The following is a 15348-nucleotide window of genomic DNA, read 5'->3' as shown; positions in this document are numbered from 1 at the left end:
AGAAGCTCCTCTACAGCACATCATCTGATCTGCATTAAAAAAATAAATAAATAAATAAATTAGCAAGGTGATTAGATGATAACCTCAGCCGGAACACTGAAAATGTCCCTCACCCTCATTGTGAATTATATTTACATAATATATAATGTAGTGTGTAAGAATACAACGCAGGACATTTTAGGTAAATTGTTTGAACAATTTAGCAAATTCAACAATGTACTACTAGTAAGCAAAATAAACTAAATTGACTTTAGTCTCTCATTCAAAGCCCATCTGTGTCTACGAATTTATTCCCTGCAATTTAACAATATTTAAAAACATCACCACGACCAATTCAATAAAAAAAAAACATTTATTGATAGTGATGGTCCTTGCCTTAGTAGCTTCCATCCCTAGCTACTGGCCGCTGCGTAATTACTCAATTCAACAAACACCAGACTAATTAATTTCGTTTGTCTTTTCCATATTTTTGGATCGAATGTGGACATTTATTAGCAACCTCTCTGCCCGTCACGTAGCGTCACACTACCTCAAAGAGTAATTTATGAAACACGTAAGTCCGAAATAGTGACGAATCTGCTTTTTACAGCAGAAAGTTATTTTCCCTCAACTGCTGTGATCGCCATTTCCGGTCTGTTGTACGCTTTAAATGTAATTTACACATAAAATACTAACTTTGTTATAGATTATAAGTGTCTTGTTAATCATTTTGGAGCAGTCATGAGTGGGCCGGAGATTCTTGTCGAACTCCACGATGAACATTTTGACATCTCTGATAAAGGTAAGCAGCGTCGTCGTCGTCCTTAGAGGTACAGTTCCTATTATATGTATTAACTCTTCAATAAACAGGTGTCGAATTTCCCCCCCACACGGTTTAGTCATTTTGAACATTTTTTAAAGTTGTATTGAAGTACATATTGCATAATTCGTATGGCGTATGAAGACAAAGAGTAGCAATTACTGCTAATTGGTTCACTTCCTGTGTTTACCGTGTACAAACGTTCATTAGTAGTAGTAGTATCAGTAAGAGAAAGGGACAAAACTGTAGTAGTAATGTTGAAAAGGGTTTGGACGCAACTTAATAGTTTAAAAGTAGAATTTAAAATATTATTAAAATGATAATATTACTCGTGAGGTGGTGTGTCTAAAGTGTGGCCCGAGGGCCGTTTGTGGCCCACAGTTTTTTTTTGTCCCCCAGTGTAAAATATAATGGAAATGATTTTTAAAAAATCCTAAAATACATTAGTATTTTTAATTAAATCTGTTTAATATTCCTCACAGCTAGGAGACTAGGGTTCAATTCCACCCTCGGCCATCTCTGTGTGGAGTTTGCATGTTCTCCCTGTGCATGCGTGGGTTTTCTCCGGGTACTCCGGTTTCCTCCCACATTCCAAAAACATGCTAGGTTAATTGGCCACTCCAAATTGTCCATAGGTATGAATGTGAGTGTGAATGGTTGTTTGTCTATATGTGCCCTGTGATTGGCTGGCCACCAGTCCAGGGTGTACCCCGCCTCTTGCCCAAAGACGGCTGGGCTAGGCTCCAGCACCCCCGTGACTCTTGTGAGGATAAGCAGTAGAAAATGAATGAATGAATGTTGAGTATTATTTTTTTTTGGTTTTATTTTAATTCAAGTTCAACTTATTTCATAAACATTATGACTAATATTTCAGCTTTATAAGATTACTACAGTTTTTCCATGAAAAATTACTACAATTGTCTATTTTGTTTTTCATTTTAACTTTGTTTTATTTTCAGTGTATTTGTTTAATTTGATTGAAATAGCTTTTTGCTCATAATTCAACATCATCCTCATCAAATGTTGTAATGTATTTATTGTTTTTCATCATCATCAGAGATTAGAGATTATGCAAAGGACGTAGACATTCATCCAGATGCCCAATTGCCTCAAGGATGGTTGGAGCGGTAAGTTTAAAAGGGACCTATTATGTTTTTTCCAATATTTTGTTAGAATGTTGAGCATAACATTAAAAATAATGCCATAAAAATATATCTACAACGTAGAAATGAAACAAAAAGACATAAAAACATCAAAGTTGAGAACCATATTTGAAATCTGTACTTTGATGTCTCGAGTTTCATAGTTGTCATCTTTGTTTGACGAAAGCCTTCTGTCACTGGATCCCTACAGTGAAGATGAGAGCGGGAAACTTTACTATCACAACTACCAGTTGAACATGTCCACTTGGGAACATCCGTGCAAAGTGAAGTACAGGCACGAGCGTTTCCAGCGCTCTGCTGTTGACGTGGCCTCAGCAGTGAAGAAGAAGAAGAAAGTCAAGGAAAAAGAGGAACAACAAGAAGGAGTGGAGGACGTGTTGAAAATCCAGGGAGTGAGTAGTTGTTTCTCTCTATGCTGAATGGGGGTGTCTCAGGATTTCTTCAAACAACAATAAACGACTTAATCACACAATAAATTAAATTGAACTTGATCATTTTGCCGGCCTTGATATATTGCCATACGCATGATATGTGCTTGTTTTTGTTTCTTGCCTCCAAACAGGCAAGAAGGGGGTTCACTCTGTGCATTGGTTTCGGCACCTTGGCGCGTTTTTTTACATAGAATCAGCGATATCAGTTATCTCGTATTGTCTCGTAGACTCAAATTTGTGGCTGGTCATTCATGATGTGTCTCGTGAAGGTAACCAACCTAAACAACCGAGACTTGCAGATGACTGTGCTTCACCGTGATCACGTTTGATCGATGGTGATCTCTGTAAAAGTGGATTTTTCAAATGTGATAATTAATTTACTGTATGCGTGTGTGTTAGGATTCAAAAAGCAGCGATCCAGATCCAGATGATGACTACCAAGACATACCAAAAGCCAGTTCTGGAGACCATGGTTTTGAATCCCCCAGACAACAGGTACAACGCTTGTCAAGTCTGCTTAGATTGTAGTGTTTTATTATTTTACTTTATTGTTACTTTATTGTTAACTCTACTTGGATGTTGATGTAAAACTCTTCTTTCTTGCAAAGCTGTCAGGAGAATTGGACGTTCGAGGGACGGTAGTTGAAGCGGAGCGTGGTTTGGTGAAAAATAAGAAGATTAAAGCACCTCAGAGGTTTCCAGTTCTCTTTATGATCACATTTGTGCTTTTAGTTCTTCAATTCAGATGAAAGTTATCGTTTGAAATGTTTGGTTCACAGACCGCATGAGCTTTGTTTTGTTAGTTGTTTTCCGTTCACAGGAGCTATCCATAGTTTACAGATCCTTGAGGAGCACCGTGATGAAGACTTTAAACTATCAGAAGAAGGTGTGAATATTCATATTTCCAATATTCAAACATCTATAGTTCTACATCAATAGTTCCAGTCTAAAATGTGTCATAGATCATAACCCCACTGATGTTACTTTTTGACTGTTGGACCTCCAGGCTGCACGGTGGACGAGTGGTTAGCACACAGACCTCACAGCTAGAAGACCCGAGTTCAATTCCACCGTCGGCCATCTCTGTGTGGAGTTTGCATGTTCTCCCTGTGTGTGTGTGGGTTTTCCCCGGGTACTCCGGTTTCCTCCCACATTCCAAAAACATGCTAGGTTAATTGGAGACTCCAAATTGTCCATAGGTATGAATGTGAGTGTGAATGGTTGTTTGTCTATATGTGCCCTGTGATTGGCTAGCGACTCGCCTCTCGCCTGAAGACAGCTGGGATAGGCTCCAGCCTTATCCAGAGGATAAGCGGTAGAAAATGAATGAATGAATGTTGGACCTCCCAATTTTTCTCCAAAACATCACTAGAGCTGAAATCTAAATTTTGTAACTTTCGGGGCGTTTCGGTTGAAATATTTTACTGTACTTGAGTCATATAATGGTTGTCATTTGCATGTTTTTCTCCACCTCATCAGGCATCAATGAATATGCGCGAGACATGGGTATCGATCCAGAGACCGAGCCGGATCTTATGTGGCTTGCCAAGGAGGCCATGTATGCCCGACTGCCCAAAGATTGGATTGCTTTGTAAGTGGATAAAACATCAAAAGTTATACATATACAGTGTTCTGAAATGTTTCAGATATATGTCAATCGTATCACATCTGAACAGAAAATGCAGTTTTGACATGAAAAAGATGTTTCCCCTGTAATTGCCACAGCCAATCTTTAACATTTAGAAATAAAAGTACATTTCATGCATACAAAAGTTGTAATCACTGTTGACTGAAACTTTGTTCTCTAACTTTATCCCCACAGCCTGGATGAGAGTAAGGATGTTTTCTATTACAACAACGGTTTAGGGCTATCCACTTGGGAGCATCCTTGCGATACCAAGTACCGTCAGATGGTGTCTGAGGAGCGTGAGCGCATCCAGCAGAATGCTCTCTTGGCCTCGCAAGGCAAACAGAATATAGGAGAAGTGGGGGCAGTTAAAACCGATGTAAGTCACAAGTGAAAGCATCATTAAGCAGTCTTGTATAAAATTGTTTACTTTAGAACACGGCAACGTTTATACTGTAGAAGTGCTGTGCGCTATCATTGTTTCCGATACAAGCGCTACCACGAACCCTTGATTGGGAATGCTGAATGGTAAGATGGTAAGGTTTTAAATCTCTACATGTGTACAATTTAGGACTGCAGTGGTGCTGACGCAGGAGAAGAGATGATGGAGACAGAAATGCACAACCCAGCCCATTTTGAGTGCAGCGACAGTAGTGAAACATTTCAACAACAGGTACATGTGTGCCTAGTACTTGTATTCTACCCAAGCAGTACTCTCATAGTCATGTCTTTGTGGGTCAACTTTCTAAACTGCGATTTGTCCTTTTTTGTCCCAAAGCAATTTACAGAGTTTGTAGTCTCTGACCACTTCATTTACCATGACAACGGGCAAGAGATGGACATAGAAGAAAACGGGGAACAACAGACTGCAGAGAGGTGTGTTGTTTTTTTAACCCTTAGATGCACGAGTGACTGGACCCTACACTCTTCCATAAGTGGGTCAAAAATGACCCATATTACAATCAATGCGTTTTTATGCCAATTTTGCCATTTTGGTTAGGAATAATCACTTGTATGATATTTAGTATTATATTTAGGAGTTGATAAGTTGATAAGAATCAAAGGTTCCTATTGGATTCCATAGAAAATGCATGCGGGTCAGTTTCGACCCACTTATGGAAAAACAAACATTTCTTAAAATGTATAAAAGGTAAGTTAAAAATGTGAATGGCATGATATCAAAACATGTTTTTTGAGGAATACCTGGAATATGAAATGATAAAAAATTTTCATTACAAAGATATTTCAAGAAAACAACCTGACCGGGTCATTTTTGACCCACTTATGGAAGGTTGGGGTAGTAACACAAAAACAAAAAATTCTTAAAATGTATAAAAGTTAAGTTAAAAATGTGAATGGCATGATATCAAAAACATGTTTTTTGAGGAATACCTGGAATATGAAATGATAAAAAAAAATTTAATTACGAAGGTATTTCAAGAAAACAACCTGACCGGGTCATTTTTGACCCACTTATGGAAGGTTGGTGTAGTAATACAAAAAAAAATTCTTAAAATGTATAAAAGGTAAGTTAGAAATGTGAATGGCATGATATCAAAAACACGTTTTTTGAGGAATACCTGGAATATGAAATGATAACAATTTTTCATTACAAAAATATTTCAAGAAAACAACCTGACCGGGTCACTTTTGACCCACTTATGCATCTAAGGATTAATCACATGACATGTGATAATGATCTTATTTATAGTCATTTTTCTTTCTAAAGATTCCAGACTGCAGCAACAATTTGAAGTGTACATTTCTGAAAGAGTTGATTGACTGATCTGAGTATAGCCCTCGACGCCACTTGCTAGCGCCTCCACCTGGCTGCTACCTTACTTCAGTACACTGGAGAGCTCAGGGACGAGTCGAAAATGGGGGTTAAAAACATTGGTGTTGCGAAATCCAATACCCAAACCAGACCCGACATGAGCAAAATAACTGCAAATCTGGACGTGCTTGTGTTAAACACATCATCATCAAAATAGGCTATTTATTACAAAAACAAAGACCTGTTTGCTCAGCAGCAGCTGTGTGCACCCCAATGTAGTCAAAATGCTACCAACTTGGATCACATGACATTTTTGTTTGATTGAATCAGACTCCTCCGAATCGAATAGTCGACTATTCTACGACATCCAACAATAGAATATTCATTTACATTTGAAATCTATGCTTTCTTTTATCCTCTCCTCTCAATTCATAAATCCAGAGAAGATGAGAGTGGGAATATTTACCGTCACAACTTCCAGACGGGCACATCCATTTGGGAACATCCCAGCAAGGCCTGCTACTGTGAGCTGGTGGTTCAAGAGCGTGAGCGTTTCCAGTGCACAGCTGTTAAGGGCGCCTCTGTCGTCAAGGCGAACAAGAAGAAAATAAAAGCCAAACGGGAGGCAAAGAAAAGGACCAAGGACTTACTCAAATCACAGGAAGTGAGTCATTATTACTCTAGTAAACATAAAAGTAAAACTCGATTGTTGTGCCTTACTACATCACAGTTTGAACATTATAGTGATGAGACAAGTGGGAAGTGGTTAGCGTGAAGGGTTCGATTCCCCGCTCGGGCATCTGTGGAGTTTGCATGTTGGCGGGTTTTCTCCGGGTACTCCGGTTTCCTCCCACATTCCAAAAACATGCTAGGTTAATTAGCGACTCCAAATTGTCCATAGGTATGAATGTGAGTGTGAATGGTTGTTTGTCTATATGTGTCCTGTGATTGGCTGGCCACCAGTCCAGGGTGTACCCCGCCTCTAAAAGACATGCCTGCGACCCTAGTGAGGATAAGCGGTAAAGAAAATGGATGGATGATGAGACAATAACCATCGAGGGAAGTATGTTGTCCAGTGTGAGAGTGTTATCTTACTGTATGTCAAATATCTTCTCTATTATACTATCTATTATATTACTAATACTGTACCGTAATGGTGAATTCTTGACTAAAAATGCGCACTAACAATAAATTCTGCACCTGCTGATCTCTTTTTCTACCTTAGTCTGTTTCATCGTTCTTTGTTTTATATAGAATCAGCAGCTATGTGGTTCTCAGGTGGATCCTACAGAAGAAATTACGAAGGCCAATTCTGAAGTCAATGCAACTGAATACCCTCAACCAAAGGTAAATGTCCTGTGGTCCGCATCTGTCCCCTTTAAATTGGTAGCGTTAGATGTTACTTGTGATGTTAGTGTTTTGTCCAAATGTTACTTCCTCCTTGAATTATGTCATTGAAATTAATTGAAACTACTCAACTTTCACAATTTATTTTCATCTCCGAAAGGTGTCAGGAGGGCTGCTGGATGCTGGTGAATTTATGGCGACAGAAATGAAAGTGAGGATAGAAGAGGGGAGATCAGAAAAAGCTGGAAATGGAATGAGGTCCGTTCATGAAATTGTCTACTATTCATTTTTCAATCTATTTTCATGACATCATTAATACCGGCGTCATTTTTGCCAAGGCTCTGCTCAGACAAAGATGGCACCCATCTGTCCGAAAGTCCTCTCCATGTGGAGCAAGGAGATCAAGCAGATCTTGACCCGCAAACAACTGAAACATCTGGATGCCAACGTGATCTTACTTCCAAATCCCAAATCAAACAACAAGAAGCACCTGTAGAAGATTTTAACAACGTATGGGAACCTGACCAAAACTGTGAAACCGGGCCAGAAGAGGAGAGGGACAGAAACAGTCAGTCCAGTCCTGAAAAGGGGGAGAGCATTTTGAGAGAGAGAACTGCAGAGCTTGAGAAAGGGAGCGAGGAGTATGAGTGGGCCTGGAAGGAGGACGGAGCACAGTTAATGAGAGGGAAGGAGATGAAGATGAATCTCGGCGACAGTGAGGTGCAGAGAGACAAAAGGGAGCCACTTGGGCAGGATAACCGGATGGAAGTGGTAAATTGCAACCACCAGGGGGACATGAGGAGAGAGGAGAAGGAAAGACCACTCCACGAGCAAAAACCGATAGAAGTTGAAGTTGAGGAAGAAAATGTCAGGTTGAATAAGGAAGCAGGAGCACAACGCTGTCCAGAGCTGAAGAGGGACGAGGTGGAGGAGTTGACAATGGAGGAGACCAGACAGAGACACTACCTGGAAGAACTAAGGAGAGAAGAGGAGGCAGAGGCAGAGCACTTCATGAGAGAAAAGGAACGAATACACTTCTATCAGATGGAGCTGAGGAGGGAGGAAGAGGAGGATGTTGAGAGGTTGAAAAGAGAAAAAGAGGTGAGAACCTGCCTCAGACTAAAGGAGCTGAGGAAGGAGGAGGAGGTGGAGTTGAAGCTTTTAAAGAAGGAGATGAAAATGAGAATCCGTCTCAGTATGGAGGAGTTGAGTTCAGAGGAGGAAAAATGGGTGGAACAATTAAAAAAGGAAAAGGAGAAGCGAAGACAATTGCGCCAAAAGGAAATGATGAGAGAAGAACAGGAGGAGGCAGAGCAATTGAAGAAGGAGAAGCAGCTGAGGACACAGGCCTACCAGGAGGAACTAAGCAAGGAGGAGGAGGAGAAGATTGAGCAGCTGAAGAGGGACAAGGAGGTAAGAATGTGCCTCCTCTTGGAAAAGCTACAAGGAGAGGAAGAAAAGGAAGTAGAAGAGTTGATGAGAGAGAAAGAGAGAGAAAGGCATTTGACCTTGGAGGAGAGGAAGAGGGAGGAGGAGGAGGAGGCGGAGAGATTCAACCAAGACAGGGAGGCCAGAATTCTATTTCACCAGAAGGAGTTGACAGAAGAATTAAAGGAGGAGATAAAGCAGTTGAAGATTGACAAAGAAAATGAAATAAATCTCAGACGGGAGGCGCTAAGGAGAGAGGAAGAGGAGGAGTTGGAGCAGCTGAAGGCGGAGAAGGAGGAAAGAAGGCGTCAACGCTGGGAACAGTCGAAGAGAGAGGAAGAGGAGGTGTTGAAGCGGGAAGAGACAAGTGCAAAAACGGAGACGGCAAATCGAATGCAGCTCTACAAGCAGCAGCTGAGGAGAGAGGAGGAGGAGGAGTCAGGGAGGTTGAAAGTGGAGAAGGAGAAGAGAACCCGTGTCTACCGGGAGGAGCTGAGAAGACTGGAGGAAGAAGAGTTGCAGCAGCTGAAAGCAGCGAAAGAGGCAAGAATGAGTCAGTACAGGGAACAGCTGAGGAGAGAGGAAGAGGAGGTGTTAGAGCGAGAGGAGACCGGCTCCAAAACGGAGACGGAGAAGAGAATTCAGCTCTACAAGCAACGGCTGAGTAAAGAGGAAGAGGAGGAGGTGAGGAGGTTGAAACTGGAGAAAGAGATGAAAATGCACGTCTACCAGGAGGAGCTGAGAAGACTGGAGGAGGAAGAGTTGGAGAAGTTTAAAGCAGAGAAAGAGGCGAGAAGGTGTCAGCGCAGGGAACAGCTGAGGAGAGAGGAGGAGGAGAGCAAACTAGACCTCCACCAAGACCAGTTTAGTAAAGAGGAGCAGGAGCAAGCAGAGCGGTTAGAAGCGGACAAAGAGATGAGAAAGCATTTCCGCCAGCAGGAGCTGAGCAAAGAGGAGGAGGAGGAGATGGCCAGGTTGAAAGAGGAAAAGGAGACGAGAGTACGCCAGTTCAGGGAGGACCTGATCCTAAAGGAAGACCAAGACATGAAGCAGTGGAAGGCGGAGAAGGAAGCCAGAATTCGCTGTTTCCAAGAAGAGCTGAGGAGAGATGAGGAGGAGGAGATGGACCGGCTGAAACAGGAGAAGGAAACTCGAATCCATTCCTACCACGAGGAGCTCGTTCGAGAGGAGGACAAAGACGTGAAGCAGTGGAAGAGTGAGAAGGAAGAAAGGATTCGCTGTCACCAAGAAGAGCTGAGGAAAGAGGAAGAAAGGGAGATGGAGGAGTTCAAAAGGGAGGAGGTAGCCATCAGTGCTAAAATGTCCCTCTGCAAGGAGAAGCTGATGAAGGAGCAGGAGGTGGAGGCAGAGCAGTTGAGAAGAAAGATGGAACTAAGAATGTCCCAGCGTCGGGACGATGCGAACAGAGAGGAAGACGAGCAGGCTCAGCGCTTGAAGGTTGAGATGGAGACGAGAATGCAACTCCGCCAGGAGGAGCTGAGCCGGGAGGAGAAAGTGAAGGCTGAGGAGTTGGAGACGGAGAAGACCACGAGAATGCATCTCCACCAAGAAAAGCTTAGACGAGAGGAAATGGAAGAGGTGGAGCAGTTGAACGCTGAAAAGAAATTGAAGATGGAACTCCTCAGGGCACAGCTAACGCGAGAGGAGCAGGAGGAGGCTGAGCAGTTGAAGACAGAGAAGAAGACAAAAATGAGGTGCCTTTGTGAGGAATTGAATAAAGCAGAAGAAAAAAAGATGGAGGAGCTGAAGAGGGAGGCGACTAAGTTAAAGTTGGACATGGATTCCAAAATGCGCCTCTGCAGGGAGGGGCTGAAGAAGGAGGAGGAGAAGGCAGCAAAGGAGATGAAGGCAGAAAAGGAGATGAGACTTCGTCAATGGCAGGAGAAGTTGAAGCGAGAGGAGGCTGCGGAGGTGAAGCAAATGAAGACAGATATGCAGACCAGGATACGTCTCTGCGAGGAGGAGCTGAGGAGGGAAGAAGAGGAGGAGGTGAAGCAGTTGAAGGCAAAGAAGGAAACAAAAATGAATCTCCTACGGGAGGAGCTGAAAAGAGAGGCAGAGGAGGAGATGGAGCAGTTGAAAAAGTCTGTGGAGTTGCGCATACACCTCTGCCAGGAGGAGCTGAAGAGAGAGGAGGAAGCAGTGGAGAAGCTGAAAAGGGAGGAGAGGAAGAAGAAGAAAGAGATTGAGTTGAGGCTGCGTCTTCAGCAGGAGGAGCTCACGAGAGAGGAAGATGAGCTGGAGCGTTTTAAGACCACAAAGGAGACAAGGATGAGCCTCCTGGTGGAAAAGCTACGCACAGAGGAAGATGAGGAGGAACAGCGTTTAAAGGGGGAACTGGAGAAGAGGATGCGCCTCCACCAGCAGGAGCTCATGAGAGGGGAAGAAGATGAGTTGGAGCGTTTAAAAACGGAAACGGAGAGAAGAATGAGTATCTGCCTGGAAGAGCTGCGTCGAGAGGAAGCCGAGGAGGTGCAGCATCTCAAAAGGGAGCTGGAGAAAAGAATGTGCCTCCACCAGCAGGAACTTAGAAAAGAGGAAGAAGCTGAGGTGGAGCGTTTGAAGGAGGAGAAGGAGGTAAGAATGTGTCTCCATCAGGGGGAGCTGAGGAGGGAGGAAGAAGAGGCAGCAGAGCAGCTAAACACCGAAAAGGAGAGGAGAATTCTTCTCCGCCAGCAGGAGCTGAGAAGAGAGGAGGAGGAGGAGATGGTAGAACAAGAGTTCCAAATGAAGACAGGCAGGGAGAGAAGAATACTGCACCGGGAGGAGCTGAGAAGAGAAGAGGAGGATGAGATTGAGTGCTTGAAGAGGGAGAAGGAGAGAAGAGTAAATCTTCTAAAGGAGAAGCTGAGGAGGGAGGAGGAGGAGGAAATGGAGCAGTTCAAGCGGGAGAAAATGAAGAAGATGCGTGTCCGACAGGAAAAGCCGAGGAAAGAGAAAGAAGAAAAAGTGGAGAAAGAGACGAAGCTGCGTCTCCGCCAGGAGAGGGAGAGGGAGAAGGACAAGAAGAGAAGACATGTCCGCCAAGAGGAGGTTATCAAAGAGGAGGAGGCTAATTCCCTATCAGGGGAGAAGGAGCCACAGCCGTGTCTCCACAGGGAGGATCTGACCAAAGAGGAGCCACAGCCATTAAAAAAGGAAAAGGAGAAGCTAATGCCTTTTAGCAAGGAGGAGCTGAGAAGAGAAGATGGGGAGCAGGAGAGAAAAACACATCTACGTCAGGAGAAGGAGAGAAATCGGAAAGAGGAAAACACGGAGCGTCCAAAGAGGGAAAAAGAAGCCAAAAGCCGTGTTCAGGAAAAGCAACGGAGAGAGGAGGTGATGGATCCGTGGAAGAAGAAGAGAACATCTTCCCATCCGGAGAAACTGATTTCAGAGAAAGAGGAGACGCAGCCATCAAACTTGGAAAAGGAGAAAAAAGCGTGTGTACTTCAGGACGAGCAGAAGAGGGAGCGAGAGGTTTTGAAGCCAGAGAAAGAGGAGCACGTTCGTCTCCATCAGGACAAAACGAGTACAGACGAAGAGGAGCAAGCTGACAGTTTGAAGATAGACAAGGAGGTGGAGGAATTGAGGCGAGAAGAGGTGGAGACTGATCGATTTAAGAAGGAGAAAGCACGACGAACACGTCAACGGCAGGAGGAGCTGAGGAGAGAAGAGGAGGATGAGATGCAGCAATTAAAAAGGGAGAAGGAGACAAGGACGCGCCTCCTACAAGAGGAGCTTCGCAGGGATGAAGTGGAGAAAGAACAGCTTTTGAAAAGGGAGAAGGAGAAGCGAATACGACTCCGACAGGAGCAGTTGAAGCGAGAGGAAGAGGAGGAGGTGGAGTGCTTGAAGAGGGAAAAGGAAAAGCGAATGCGTCTTCGCCAGGAGGACCTGAGGAGAGAAGAGGAGGAGGACAGGTTGAACAGAGAGAAGGACAAGAGAACACGACTCCACCAGATGGAGCTATGTCGAGAAGAAGAGGAGGAGCGGCTGAAGCGGGAGAAGGAGAAGAGAACCCGTCTTCGCTATGAGGAGCTGAGCAAGGAGGAAGAGAAGGAGGCGGAGAGGTTGAGGAGGGAAAAGGAGAAGAGGATGATTCGACACCGAGAGGATCTGAAGAATGAGGAAGAGGCGGAAGCTGAGAAGTTAAAAAAGGAAAAAGTGAAAAGAATGCATCTGTTTCAGGAGGAGCTGAGGAGAGAGGAGGAGGAGGAGCGGTTGAGAAAGCAGAAGGAGAAGCGATTACGCCTCTGTCTGGAAGAACACAAGAGAGAGGAGGAGGAGGAGATGGCGCGGCTAAAGTGGGAGAAGGAGAAGCGAATGCGCCTCTGTCAGGAGAAGCTGAGAAGAGAGGAAGAGGAGGAGGTGGAGCAGTTGAAGAGGCGGAAGGAGAGGCGACTGCATCTCCGCCAGGAGGAGCTCAGGAGGGAGGAAGAAGAGGAGGTGGAACAACTGAAGAAGAAGAAAATGTGCATCTTCCAGCTGGAAGTGAAGGGCGACCCAGAGGGGGAAATGGACGGGAACGACAAAGAAAAGAGGGTGCGTCTCCGAGAAATAGACACCAGGGGAGAAGAGGAGGTGAAGAAACTCAAGCTGGAGTACAAGGAAAGGCTGAGGTAGTTCACACACACAGAGCAGTGTTGACCATGGTGTGGAGGTGGGTTCCATGAGGAGGAGACAAAAGTGGAGGTTCGGCGTAGACAGGATCTGTAAACAAACATGGTTGACACTACAGACAGATTCACACGATAGTCTCCTCTCCGCTTAGCAACAGTTGCTAACAACAATCACATGACAATACATATATGAAACCATGATATTTTTGCCCAAGGGTCATACCGTCAGAATCTCGTACCAGCCCGTGTCAACTCGATTAATCGATCTTTATTGCATCTCTTAGGGCTCTGCGCCTGTGTCTCCTGGCAAGGAGGAGAGAAGAGGAGGCTCTGTTATCTGGCCAGAAGGAGGAATTAACACCATCAGTCCAGGAAAGAGAAGAAGCCCAACTCAGGTCTTTTTTTAATTTTTAGTCCGTGCACGGCTTGGATTAATTTGGATTAATTTGGATTAATTTGCCAAAGCCTCTGGCACGACGGCTGATTATTTTCAAATCTTTTTAATTTTTTTCAGATTCCAAACCGCGGACATATCCGGCGATAAGAGGATGTCTGGCCACCCGAGGAGGCAGTACTTTGACCATCTCAAGGCCGACTCAGAAGAGGACCTGCAAGAGGAGAAGACCAAGCACCAAGACGTCAGGGAAAACCTGTTTTTCTTCAAGCCTGAGGTAGTTGTATTCAGCGTGGTACCTCTACATAGTATACAGTACCTTGAAGTACTACTCTAGTCACGATTTAATAAGCGACCTATCTGCAGCTTGGAGATATGAAGATTTCGGATCTGACGGATTCTTTATTTTGCTGAGCTTGTGACGTGATGGAGAAGGTAAGAAACAGAAGTCGCATCAACCAAAAGTACACAATGCAGACATTTTGTCTTGAAAGGCAATTACGATAATAACAATAAAATAATAACTATAAAATGGAGAACTAACGTAATGTGAATAGGAAGTAGGTTGTACTACACTACTTGAACTTTGTCATCTTTAGAATATTTGTGTGTTCCGTCTTTGTAAGTTGATGTTTACGTTGTACAGTTTCAGTGGTACAAGAGTGATACTGTCACACAAGCCTTGAGGGCCCTCTTGTGGCTGTATGTGGCTGTAAAAATCATAATCGCAATTCCAACCAGACTGTGATAACAAGTGCGACTTAAAATCTGCAAAATACAGTAGAATCATATGACTCATTATTATTGGTCATTTTTTTATAGATGGCTGTCCCATATTCATGACCAAAGTTCCAGCATCAGAGCCTCTGTGCTTCGTACCAAAAAGCTCAGAAGCGTCCAACATAGTCCTGTCCTTGGGGAGAAGGAGACCACCATTCAATGATTCAAAATGACCAGAAATACACGATAACAGTCCTCGCTCCGGGGCACCATGCAAGATTTCACCCCTTATAGTAAGCACGAGTCTTAGCGGTTAATGATCTCAAGAGAGTTGGGAGCGCAGAAAACCATTAGTAACGCACTTAGCCAATACACGATAACAGTCTCACTACGGGGCACCATGCAAGATTTCACCTCTTATGAGTAAGCACGAGTCTTAGCGGTTAATGATCTCAAGAGAGTTGGGAGCGCAGAAAACCATTAGTAACACACTTAGCCAATACACGATAACAGTCCTCGCTCCGGGGCACCATACAAGATTTCACGTCTTATGAGTAAGCACGAGTCTTAGCGGTTAATGATCTCAAGAGAGTTGGGAGCACAGAAAACCATTAGTAACACACTTATCCAATACACGATAACAGTCCTCGCTCCGGAGCACCATACAAGATTTCACCTCTTATGAGTAAGCACAAACGAGTCTTAGCAGTTAATGATCTCAAGAGAGTTGGGAGCACAGAAAACCATTAGTAACACACTTAGCCAATACACGATAACAGTCTCACTACGGGGCACCATACAAGATTTCACCTCTTACGAGTAAGCACGAGTCTTAGCGGGTAATGATGTCAAGAGAGCTGGGAGCAAAGATATGTGCTTGATATATTTTGTTCCTTTGGATCCAGAAGATATTCATTAAGCTTAATATTGTTTTTTCTGGGTATTCTTATGACTGAAAACCAGGAAATTGGCCCAGCAATGAGATACAAAAATTATATATGTCTTATCATTTCAATAAATGTCATGTATGCCTCCTATGTATT

General features: G+C 43.7%; 1 protein-coding gene across 3 annotated transcripts; it reads left to right on the top strand.

Annotated features, from left to right (window-relative positions):
* Window positions 1–579: 579 nt before the first annotated feature.
* On the top strand, window positions 580–15342 carry LOC131134122 (trichohyalin-like). 3 transcript variants are annotated; one of them, XM_058078988.1, is made up of 18 exons: window positions 580–781; window positions 1857–1926; window positions 2153–2354; window positions 2793–2888; window positions 3002–3087; window positions 3197–3279; window positions 3873–3984; window positions 4216–4399; window positions 4592–4693; window positions 4799–4896; window positions 6236–6458; window positions 7073–7141; window positions 7302–7399; window positions 7480–13191; window positions 13476–13586; window positions 13706–13862; window positions 13952–14020; window positions 14408–15342. In XM_058078988.1, the coding sequence occupies exons 1-17, from the start codon at window positions 721–723 to the stop codon at window positions 13997–13999; spliced, it is 7512 nt and encodes a 2503-aa protein (XP_057934971.1). In that variant the 5' UTR covers window positions 580–720; the 3' UTR covers window positions 14000–14020; window positions 14408–15342. The 3 variants fall into 3 exon arrangements, with proteins under 3 accessions (XP_057934971.1, XP_057934972.1, XP_057934970.1); XM_058078989.1 differs by having other exon boundaries at window positions 581–781; window positions 3227–3279; window positions 7049–7141; XM_058078987.1 differs by having other exon boundaries at window positions 581–781; window positions 7049–7141.
* Window positions 15343–15348: the final 6 nt, after the last annotated feature.

Source organism: Doryrhamphus excisus, chromosome 8 (assembly GCF_030265055.1).
Source record: "Doryrhamphus excisus isolate RoL2022-K1 chromosome 8, RoL_Dexc_1.0, whole genome shotgun sequence".
NCBI classification, from domain to species: Eukaryota; Metazoa; Chordata; class Actinopteri; order Syngnathiformes; family Syngnathidae; genus Doryrhamphus; species Doryrhamphus excisus.
Note: the sequence above shows the minus strand (reverse complement) of the source record. Positions and strands in the feature narration are given on the sequence as shown.

Excerpts from the sequence above, each read along its gene's own strand:
- LOC131134122 (XM_058078987.1), top strand. The coding sequence starts at position 721 with ATGAGTGGGCCGGAGATTCTTGTCGAACTCCACGATGAACATTTTGAC. Across the intron at positions 1,927-2,152 it reads CCTCAAGGATGGTTGGAGCG|TGAAGATGAGAGCGGGAAAC; the intron begins GTAAGTTTAAAA and ends GGATCCCTACAG. Across the intron at positions 4,400-4,591 it reads TGGGGGCAGTTAAAACCGAT|GACTGCAGTGGTGCTGACGC; the intron begins GTAAGTCACAAG and ends TGTACAATTTAG.